This window comes from Haliotis rubra, unplaced genomic scaffold (genome assembly GCF_003918875.1).
Source record: "Haliotis rubra isolate DU_JTF1 unplaced genomic scaffold, ASM391887v1 Scf1818, whole genome shotgun sequence".
Taxonomy (NCBI): domain Eukaryota; kingdom Metazoa; phylum Mollusca; class Gastropoda; order Lepetellida; family Haliotidae; genus Haliotis; species Haliotis rubra.
In genome coordinates this window covers 26,769-39,085 of record NW_025765801.1, presented here as the reverse complement: position 1 = coordinate 39,085, position 12,317 = coordinate 26,769, and the positions used below count along the sequence as shown (strand labels likewise).

General features: G+C 48.5%; 1 protein-coding gene across 1 annotated transcript in view; it reads right to left on the bottom strand.

Annotated features, from left to right (window-relative positions):
- The window catches only part of LOC124273553, a 50,467-nt gene extending 49,320 nt beyond the window's left edge, over positions 1-1,147 (bottom strand). Inside the window, 1 exon segment of the mRNA XM_046708833.1 lies at positions 1,041-1,147. Coding sequence (XP_046564789.1) covers positions 1,041-1,132 — 92 coding nt within the window. The 5' untranslated portion in view covers positions 1,133-1,147.
- Between the last annotated feature and the right edge of the window lie 11,170 nt (positions 1,148-12,317).

Below are 12,317 nucleotides of genomic sequence, written 5' to 3'. Positions count from 1 at the left end.
CAGCCATATAATTGATGTGTAAAATGCATATAAAAGGTATGTAAGTACATCTTTCAGCCATATGATTGATGTGTAAAATGCATATGAAGGTATGTAAGTATATCTTTCAGCCATATGATTGATGTGTAACAACCTTATGATGGTATGTATATATATATCTTTCAGCCATATAATTGATGTGTAAAATGCATATAAAAGGTATGTAAGTATATCTTTCAGCCATATAATTGATGTGTAAAATGCATATGAAGGTATGTAAGTATATCTTTCAGCCATATGATTGATGTGTAAAATGCATATGAAGGTATGTATGTACATCTTCCAGACATATGATTGATGTGCTAAATGTATATGAAGGTATGTAATTACATCTTTCAGCCATATGATTAATGTGTAAAATGCATATGATGGTATGTATGTGTATATTTCAGCCATATGATTGATGTGTAAAATGCATATGATGGTATGCATGTATATCTTTCAGCCATATGATTGATTTTCAAGATGGATATGAAGGTATGTAAGTACATCTTTCAGTCATATAATTGATTTGTAAAATGCTTATGATGGTATGTGTATATAGCTTCCAGCGATAACAATAAGGTGCAAAATAGGTACTCTGTTATGTTTATCCTTCAGCCACATGAGTGAAGTGCAAAATCCGTTTGGTGTTATTCATGTACACACATTTCTACCATATGAATGAGGTATAAAATCCATATACTGTATGCATGAAACCAATTAAATTTTGATTCTTATTCATGGAAACATGAAAATAATCAATCAATGTAAATAGTGCGTGTATGAATATTGTACGTGCGTGCATGCATGCATGCATGCGTGTTATGTGTGTCTATATATGTACGTGCACATGACTGTGCTAAAAATGATATCATTAAAACGTGCACTAACTGTGCTATTCATGATATCTACAAGAACGGACACATGCCCGTGCTATAAATGATACCTAAAAGAACGGACACATGTGTGTAAGGATATGTGTATGTATATTAAATATCAATGCTGATGAATCATCTTACCTTGCTGATGTGAGTATCCTATGTTGAGAAATATAAGTATCCCAGGTATAAACAGAAATCTCACAGGCGACATCATCTGGACAAACAGGCATGAATCATCAATAAAAAAAACAGTCAAAACTTGATTTTAATACAAATATACCTGGGTAGTACTAGATAGAATGACAGTCCGAGATCAAGTCCAACAAAGTTCTGTAAAGCTTTATTTCACAAATAAAGCTTTTGTCAGACCCTGAGATCTCGCCCCATCGTATATACTACTTTTGAACCCCCAGTTAACTTCCCGGCCACGAGTGCCACTTCCTGATCATGTGATATCTCTATGCCGTGTGAAACAGTTTAATGTTTCGCACCCCTTGTTCTATGTACTTTTTTTTCTCGTCTTCGCCGATAGCAGACTTACGAGACTTGAGCCGGATTTCTTGTTTCATCTTACGGTACTTGTCGAGTTCAGAGAGGATTGAACGAGATTCCTCCTCTGAGATCTTACTGTCAGTGAGTGCTGTAGAAATACGCTCACTTACCGTGTTCAGCTTTGCTTCAGCCAGAATCCTGATCTCGTCGTGTTTTAATGCCTTCCGGTGCAGTCTGCGTGACACAAACTTAAACACCAATCCAGCCAACCCTGACACCCCAGCTGTTATTTCGATGCCTAGCACTATGGGTGCGGCTATGATGGTGGCCAACAACCCCGACACCTACTGCCCCTAACCCCATACTGGTTGCCATAAGGGCGGTATCAACCCCATCCACGACATTGAAAGCTCTATGGTACTTCTTATACAATGCTGCCCGTGTGTCGCGGTCTTGTTCTAGTTGGCGTTTTATGTCGCATAACTGTCTCAAAGCCGAACCCGTCTACGGTTTCCAATGGCTTCGGGGCTTCCTCCGCGACATGGTACAGCCCCATCCTGTGTGCATATAATATATCTTATGAGATATTTTCTAATTGTGTGCTATTTAATCGTTCCTGAATGTATTTGAGACTTATAAGGTGCAGACTCTCAGACAGGTAAATAGGTTAGAGGATCAACGGCCCTCTACTATCACACGAACATCAGGGGGCTGACGAAGGGGACTATATAACCTATTGAGGGGTTTCGGGTGTATGACGATACGGCAACGTTGGCCCCGCGTATGGCGTCCCATTGTATTGTCAACCCGGATAAAAGTTGTAGTGCTGAACTAGGAGCGGTTCCCCGAAATGGACTTCTATGATGAGTGTGTAGGGCGATATCATAAATTATAGGATTCACCCGGTAATTGAGGATGTAAAACTGTAATTCATTATTTTTGATTGAAACTAACATGTTGCTTGTTCGATCCGGGGTTAGCTGGACACTTACATCAGACTCTGGAACAAAACCCTGAGAGAGGTACCGTTATTCCTAATTTCGGAGACATAGCCATCTTTGTTTAGCGAGATATAAGGTGCAGCAAGGGTCATGTTGATAAACCATTTGGGCTCGGCTAGCAGACGATGCTGCACATACACGCCGCCTAGTAAGCGTAGGACGTACAAAGGTGAATTCCTCGCCGGGCTGGTCGAAACCCCTTGTGCCTCCTAGACCCCGAGTGTGATTTTGGGGCGATGATCGACCATTGCTGCGCGCCTATACACGTTGTCTTTCAAGCATAGGGCATACAAGGCGTCTTCTCTCCGGGCTGGTCGAATCCCTCCGTGTCCCCTAGGTCGTTAAGCGTAGCGATGATTGGACATTGATATATTACTATTACGAGATAGTTTCCAATTGTTTTCTGATAATTTGTCAGGGGCGCACTTCAACCCCATGAAGTATATGTTGTTGGGTAGGAAGATCTTGGTGAGTGATATCGTGTCTTCCACGGTCACGGTGACCCCCTGCAGACTGGTGTGGGAGTCGGCACCCACCCGCACGTAAACAGTGCAAACCTGATACTGGTGCCGCTTCACCCACCCGAGTTTGACCCCTTCACGATTTTGACTTCATCCTGCGATGGTTCCCCTCGGTAGACTTTGATGACCAGAGTGGAGTTCGCCGGTAGACTCTCCAGGATGTTGACCACGCCTTCGAATTCAGACACCAACTGCAATGTCACGTTTTGCACTCCCGGTTTACTCGATAGTATGTGGGCTGCCATACTGGCGGCTGGGCTGATGACTACGCTACGTCTCTGAGCCGGGACGTAAGCCACGAGCAGGGTTCCGTTGTTCACGACTTTGTTTAGGTAGTTGTCTTTGTTCTCCGTGAACACGTAGGGGAGCCGAGCTTAATATTGAGAAACCAGTCAACTTTAGCGGGTAAGAACACCCACTTGTCATCATCGGTGAAGACGAGCGTATATGGCTTGTTTCGGGCGACGGTAGTGCTCTCAACATCTTCTATGTCGAACAGTTTGCCTCCGAACGATGGGTATACCATCCATTTATCATCACCGGTGCTGACTAGGGCGTACCGAGTGTTGACGACCACTCTTGAGGTATCTACTATATCACCTAGGGCTCCATCGGAGGGGACTTCAACGCGTTTGTAAATGTTGTTTTTCAGTTGCAAGGCGTACAATTTACCATCTACTCCGGGGTCGTCGAAACCGCGTGTGTCCCCGAGGTCGGAGATCCCCACATTGATGCATTTTTCAACTTCATCCCGGGGCCTTGTGCGCTAGTCATTTTATGTGCAGCTTTATGCTGAGGTATCCTATATTCACAGGGTTATGATTTATATCTAACACCGATATTATCAGCTCAGGGATGTTGCCTCGAGTTAACCTCTTATACTGCCGCGGCGAAAACGACTCGGTTCTACCGTCGTTGTATTTCTCCGTTTTTCACCGGTAAGGCTCTCAGTATCGTGGAAGGGTCCACCTTGAATGTTGTCCGTGGCTGGCGAGATGAATGCACAGCTCTCGGTACGGTACTAGGTCGGGTAACTTTGTGCCTGTGACTGTAGTTGTTGGTTTTATCTCGTCAGGCGACATACCGAGTGTCCTCGCCAATGGTCAGCTGAGCCTCAAGGGGTTTCTTCCGTTGTTGATTAACACCACTGTGCCATTTGAGTCATTCATCTTGAGTTCGGCTCCCAATGGTTTGAAGATCTTGTCGCTTAGCAAACACACGCTGTGGTAGCCGTCGATTATATGGTTGCGGGCGCCACTGACGAACAGCTTGTTGTTGTTGACGTTCATGTTAGTCCATCGTGGTTGGTAGGTGATATCGCAGAGTGCGACTTTGAGTTGGCCCGACGTGTTATCGATCGCGTGCATCAGCTGAACAGCCTTGCCGCTCGTTATTCCTGGAAGTGTTATGTAGATGTATATATACTCATTATATAATACTTTAAAATGGACAAAGGAGTGTTTTACTCCCCGGGAGTGTTTTACCCTGAACTGGACATAGATTTCCCACACAAGATCGTGGTCGCTGATGGGCTGTATTTCAACGCCCAGTTCATAGATGTGTTCGACCGGTATAAGCTTTCGGCGACCAACGCCAAGGCAGTCCACACCTGGTTCAACAACCCTATGCAGTTCTGGCAGAATCAACTCAACTTCGCCGTGTGGTGTGCAACGACTGGGTGTGGCTTGACGTTGACCGACACTTTCGGCGGGGCCGCTGAGTGAGTCTGTGTTCACGTTCCACGTGTACTACCAGGTCAGACGTATCCTCAAAGAGATCAGCGCTCCACTCCCACAGGACAAAGCATGGGACGCAGTAAACAACCAGTACGATAGACGGGCCTATGAACGTATTTGCAACGAATTTAAGCTAGACCCGAAGACGGATTGGCGTTTGCCGGGGCCGAACCACGGGTTGGGTATCCCCATCGTTCACAACATGCCTATCGTGGATGCCAGCGAGAAGATGAAAGAATGGGGGTACAAGTCGTATCATCACCTCACAACAAACGAGTGGGATGACCGTTACATGGCTTTCGACAACAGCAAGGATTACCGAGTCTGGAGGTTCGAGCAGGGGGCCAGCGGATGACTGGAAAAAGTTCATGTTGGACACGTCGAGAGGGTTCACTCGTGCCGGCATCGAACGCTTGAACGACTCGATTCGAACGTACGTGTGGGCGCTGTTGGGTGCGCAGACGCAAACGCGTTCCAGTATAATCGGTACGGGTACTGCCTTAGACGCACAGAAACAGTTCGTTGTTAACGTTGAGGATGCTATCAATGCTCCATTTGATCTACCGGGTGCCATACAACGATACCAAGATGTGTTGGAATATGCCAGGTCGAAAGTCTACTACGTGTTTGACATGGGGCTGGCTGTACATGGCTCCAAGCGACATGCGACCGAGAATCAGCAAAGTGGTGGGCTACAACAACGAAATAGTCGTAGCCACGGCAGCCCAAAAGTTGGGGGTCAACCCCGATGTCAACATCCCCCACGTACCACCTCCAACGACCGGTGAAACGGGTATAGTCGTACCACCCCTGGAGTCCAGGGTTCAACACACACACCTGCAGCCCCAACCCCCACACGTGCAGGCGTCCAGTCAGCAGCACATCGACCGTAAAACAGCGCTGGTGGTCGGGGGGATCGCGGTCGGGGTAGGGCTTATTTGGTTAAAAATTCCTTAGCCGCTACGTACACCAGACCCGCCATGGCGACAATGGCTGCCCACAGCCGAGCCACGTGGCAGTTTTAGCCAGAGCGCTCAGCAACCACGAGACGATGCTATCCAGGATGCCGGGTAGGGCTTCGGCGGCCTTACCAGCCAGTTTAGCCAGGGCCTCCCGAGGGATTTCAGGTGTTTTTATCCAGTCTTTGACGCCACCACTTGGGGGTGTGGGTGTTGGTGTACCACTGGCGTCAATGACACGACCAGGGTTGATATGATGGAGCCCAATGCAGTCAGAATACTGGCGATGGTGATCCCTTGCTTTTGAAACAGGATTCGAGCCTGTCAGCTAGCGTGGTGTCCTGGTAGAGGACTCAATCAACGGTTTCCGCACACGGCTGATCTGGGATCGAAGCTGGTCTCGGAAGGAGGATGACGCTTCCAGCCGGGTATACCTTTCCTCTTCCAAATTACGTATTCGTTCCTCGATGGGGTCTTTCAGAGACTCGTCCTCTGTTTCACCGAGTTTGACCTTTTCACGGGCGATGTGGTCGTCTATCGCGTCCAGTTTGGCCTTGTTGTTCACAAGATGTCCGCAAATGGTTTGCATGGCCTTGTCGAGCCCCGCAGTTCCCGAACGGTAAATTCGAACCCAGGTAAGGGTTTGTTATGGTAGGTGGCCAACAGCTTTTCAATGCTATCAGCCATGTCTTGATCCGATGTGGCCCCCTGACGTCTTGCAGATCTTGAACTGCCTCCGGGGAAGCTTAGGCCGTGCGCCAACATAATCTATGAAGCATAGTTCATCTCGGATAAAGTCACCCCATGGCGACTGCCGAGTGTCGATAAGGCAAGCGGTTTCTCTCGTGCGCTTATTCACGAGATTGATCTCCGGGTGATCTCTCAGTTGCAGCGTGCCCTTGCCATCGACAAAAACTTGGAATAGTCTCGTCCCCACGGCTCGACGTAATTTTTATCACTTTTTAAGCTATCGTCAAACCCATTGACAGTTTGTTTGATGAGTTCAGTGCTCAAGGGATACGAGGCCTCCTGCTCGTTGAACGGCTGGGCATTATCATCCCACATATCATCCATAGGGATGTCCTCATGGCCGCCTTCATCCATTATTTATATGAAACTTTTATATTTTATGTATATAACAATGTATGGCAGGAAACTAGATCCTTTCCGAAGATCAAGAGAGCCTCTAGGCGTCAAAGCCGTGCGTCAGTCGGTGACCATCACCAACAATCCCAGCAAGATAGACCAGAACCAAACGCTGCTGGTTAGATTCCCAAACCTGGGCGAGAATGACCTTATCGTACCAGGCACGGTTCGACTGGCGTTCAACCTCACGTTGACCTCCGACAACGACAAACGCGAGCTAGTGCGGAACGTAGGTCGAGCCATCATCAAGAAAACCACCATCAAGATCAGCGGTAACGAGGTGCTGAGCATCGACGACAGCGACGTGTTTCACTGCTACGGGGACCTCTGGAAAAGCTAGGGAGAACGCGTCAATGACGTGTACCAAGGTATCAACAAATCGACCCGGTTGCTTTCGTGGGATACAGTTTCACGGCAGACCAGCTAGACAAGATCTTGGACGGTGAAAAGGCCATCGCCCAAGCGTACGGGAACAGGTTCTGCGTGCCGCTCGACTTCGAGTTGCTCACGGGGCATGCGCCGTTTTACCAGGCCGCACTGGGTGATAGGCTTGAATACGAGCTCACGTTTAACGACTACAGCAAAGTCGTGCGTACGCCGAACGGTGATGAGGCCAGTTACGCCATCGACAACATCTCTCTGGAGTTCGACATGGTCACTAGCCCAGAGCTGGCCAGGCAGGTTCGAACCCAGTACTCGGGGAAGGTGGCCATCCTGTACGACCGCATACTGAGGCATAGATCGGTCGTGCGGGATAAGAGCGACACTGTGTGGAACATCAACCTGAACGTGCCGGCGCGATCGATGAAAGGCATCCTGGTCGTCCCCGTGGAGGATTACGAGCTGTTCCGAAGGGACAGCGAGAAGTTTTTCAACCCCGAGATTGAAAAGGTGGAAGTGACCATCGAGGGCGTGCCCAACCAGCTGTTCAGTCATGGTATGAGGGCATACCAGCAGTGGGATGAGATAAAAAGCTACCGGCTATCAAACAACACCCACACATAACCAAAGCCATGGACCTATCTTCCGTGCAGATTGGTGAATACCTGACCACCAAGTACTCGCTGTGGTTGGACATGCGATCCACGGATATTGATAAATTGCATGGTAGTGGCCGCCGCGCGTCGACAACGGCAGCGAGGGATAACAATCCAGATCACCAAGAAGGCTCAACCCGCGGGCAAGTTGAAATTATATCTGTACGTGATTATGGACGCGCAACTTAATATAGAGAATGGGAGATTTGTGCAAGCCATCTACTGATTTGCCTGGCGGCAGGCCACTGCCTGCTGGCTGCATTGATTTGCCCCTCAACCCACACTGCACCATAGTGTGCGGGCAGACGGCTGTGGGAAGACCGTTTTCGTGCTGGATATGTTGGAGGGTACTACCTGGATGTGTTCGATAACATCGGTATCATGTGCCCTACTCTGCACATGAATAGCACGTACACGGAAAGACCTTGTTTGATGATGGACCCGGACGTACACAGAGTCGACCCAGGGACACATCTGCAGGGCTTGTTGAAAGCTTACCATATGAAATTCAAGGGGAGTCGATGCTGTTCATCCTGGACGACTGCAGTGCTAATCGCGAGATAACAAAAGAGAGACATGCTATCGCACCTGGCCTTCTCCGGCCGACACGCAAAGCACAGCATCTGGGTACTAACGCAGAAGTTCAACTCGGTGTTGAAAGACCTCAGGGAAGCAGACGCGATGGTTGGCTTTATTCCACTGCAAGGACAGGGGATTCGTTCGAGGAGTTTTTGAGAGAACGATGTGATGAGGAAACATGATAAGGAATGTGTGAAGAAACAGCTCGCTGAGACTTCGTAGTAGCGGTCGCGGCGCATATTAATGGCTATCGAAAGGTACATCAGGTAACCTCAACATCCAGCACCTTGATCTTCCACAACCTCTGCCGCACCTCGAATTACGGGCAAATAATTCTTGCCAGCAGGCGATGACTGCCGCCCATAATGGCGTCCGTCACCAGATTGCGCATTCATCGCGATACGAATGCTAATTTCAACTTGCCGAGGACTATTGATCTGGACCATCACTGCTGTGGCGGCGACACCCATTCATCGATGTCATCAATCAATACAGCGGCGTCATCACCGATTGCCGGAAGATCTTTGGTTAACCGTGGTGTTGCTGATAACGTTATCTCCCCTTTGCTGGCTAACCATCTTACCGCTGTTTCAGCTCGGTTAACCCTCATTCAATCTTGAGGTGAACGCCAGCTGTCGCTTGAACGACTGCGTAATCCTCCGGGGTGACTTCAGGATGCTCGTAATGCATTTTCAGACCCGATATTTACGCAATTCTTATCCCGCGCGACAGCCTTCGCATCGATATCGCCGATGCTCGCCTTTCCCGGTACTGGCTTCAGCGTGGACTATTCATGTCATCGCTCAGAAGATGTCACCGTTTATGCGCTTACGACTTTATACCAGTCACGTGACTCGTATTCAACCTATCGCCAGTGCGGCTGGTAAACGGCATGCTGACTCATCGGCGTCGACTTCGCCGGTACGACAACTGGTCGGCGCCCGTGAAGCTCTACCGGCATGACTTGATCATTACCGCAATTTTTGCGTCGTTGACGCACTGAGATGATGATAAGTGGTAATGGTCGTCTTCAGCTACCTAGACCCGCGACTACGATTCTTTACTGTTGATGATAACCATTCCTGCTTTCACGTTTATTGACGCGGAAGATCGAGGTTGAACGCCGATCGTGCCCTGTTACGATGGGTCGTGCCGGGTTGATCAACAACGGCGTTTCGGTTCTGGTCTATCTTTACAACGGAGATGACGGTGATGATCTTGTTTATGGCACCACAAAATGCTAACGATATCTTCGGAAGGTCAGTTTCCACCGTATTGTTATACGTAAAGGCATAAAGTTTATAAATAATGGATGGTGACATCTATGGTGATATGATAATACCCGGCGGATCGGCCATTTCACTGACGCAATCATCGAGCTGGCTGTCGATGGGGACTGACGATGAAAAAGTGATAAAGACCGAGCGTGGATCGGTGCCAAGTTTTTGTCGTGGCGAGGTACGCAGATCAATCGGCGAACATTGCTTATATCATCCGACGTCGTAATGGTGACTTCATCGTGGTGCTTCGCCAGATTATCGTGCGACATAGAACGGTCCGTCTGCTGAACGGTTATCGAATCGGGTATGATAACGATGACTTTGTTGACCACCTATTCAGAACCGGTGCGGATTCGGCTGCCGACTAGCGGTCATCTTAATGATAACGAATAGCTGAACGGTGAAAGGTCGAACTTTCGGTGAAGGCTGAAACGTATAATATCGGCGTGACTGGAAGAGAAGGTACCAGCAGGCGTCGTCTCGCTTTCGGACCAGCCGATCCAGATCGGCATATTAATTGGTAAGATTGATTGGTCTGCGTAGCTGACGGGCTTCGAAGATCCCTGTTTGGCGGATCGCTATTCTGACGCGTTAGCTTCGTACGCCTGACCTGATCTCGATGACGGTGCGCAACACCCACGCCCCAATTATTGACGTCAACACCAATTATTAAGCAACGATTAGCGCCGGTACCGGTGAGCAGCGGCTCGTCTTAATTAACATACCGGTGGCTTTCGACTTTGCTCGACGTAGGTAGTACCAATGGCGGTACCCGGTCGCGTAGCGACTAAGAAATTTTAACCAAATAGTCCTACCGATGACCACCAACGCTGTTCGATCATTCCAACGTTTTCTGCATTAATTGAAGGCTACGGTGTTGATTTCCCACCGAGTGCTGTTTCGCCTGACCGTGGAAGGACGGCGTCGGGCTTGACTTTTGGGCGGCCAAATGATTTGATATTTCGTTGTTGTAATACCGCTGTATTCGATCTTTTCGCGGAGCCATGTGGCTTTAAACTTGCGTAGTAGACTTTTCGACCTGATGTTGGCGTCTTGATATCGTCTTGACACCGGCGATCAACTGGAACGATGATAACGTCCTCAGATCAACTGGCTTCAACTGTTTCTGTGCGTCAGGTGACGTACCACCGGAACGTTTATCTTTTACGTACGGACGTTCTCGACCGATCAACATGAACCGGTCGCATTAGACACTTCCGAACTCGACAATCGGTCATCCCCTTTCAGACTGACGTAATTGATATTTTATTTCGGCTTCTCGCTGGCATCCGCGATGGGCGTATGTTGTGAACGATGAAATCGGTTCGTAAACATAACCGGGTGATAGATTTAATACGTTCTTGGAACTGATCATCGACACTGGTTGATTTTTGCGTCCCCATCTTCTATTGAATTGAACGCTGTTCTGCACGGTGCGTCTGTTTCGTCGGAACAACGCAATTTCACTCGGCGGGCCTCGATGATCGGTCAACGTCAGCCACTGATCGTTACGCGGCGAGACAGTTGATTCTGCCGGAACTGCGCTTGGAATTGTTGACCGAATTACTGCTGGCATTGATTCGCCGATAGCTGCTGCGATCGTTTATCATGAACTGGTAATGCAACCATCGGCGACCGCGATATTTGTCGGTTCGAGATAAAACCTTTCCGGAGGCACTCGCTTGTCCATTTTAAAGTGATATATCAATGGTGTATATTCCGTCTATGGCGCTTTCCGGAATAACGGCATTCGCTGATACTGCTGTCATCAACGTCGGGAACTGCTGAATTAAAGCATATATCATACCAATTCCATGAATAACATGGCGATCGGCTGTACAACAGGCTGGGCGTAGATCGGTAACCATCGGCGACTGGCGTTATTGCTAGCGACGGATCTTCAAACCGATTGAAGTTATTCAGATGAATGACTCAAATGACGGTGTTAATCAGCGGAAACCTCGTCTTAAACCGATGACGACTTCGATAACGATATCGCAGACAAAACTACGGTCACAGGCTTCTTCCGACTTTAATGCCGGCTGTGCGATCATCTTCGACCGCCATACTGAACTTACCGAAGCGGAATCAACGACGGTCGTTTTCCTGATATCGAACATCCTGAGCTGATAATATCGATTAGATATCGTCATAACCCTATTGATATGGAATACCTCGACGCCAACGCTGCGCATAAAACCGACTGGCGCAGACCCGGACAGTTGAAAAATCGTCGATGAGGGGATCCTCGAACGCACGCATTTCGACCTGGTGAATCGACGGAGATTATTAAAACGGCGTTACAAACTTGCGTTATTCATTTTCCGTCGAAAAATAGATGCTCGGAAGATGATCGTCCTTCGGTACGTAGTCGGCACCGGTGATAAATGAATGACCTTCGTTCGGTAAACTGACCGTTTATGAAGATGTTGAGGAGCATACCGTCTTCAGCCTGGCTTCATTCGTCTTCACCGACTGAAGTGTTCGTTCTTACCCGCTAATGACTGGTTTCTCAATATTGGCTAAAACCGTGTTCGCGAACAAAGAACACTGGCTGAAGTCGTGTTAACGGATTACGTCGGCGGCGTATCGACCCGGCCACGTATGGCGGCCCACTGTCGTGACGTGCGGTACAGGCGTCGGTCTGGGCGGCGAACTCCCCAC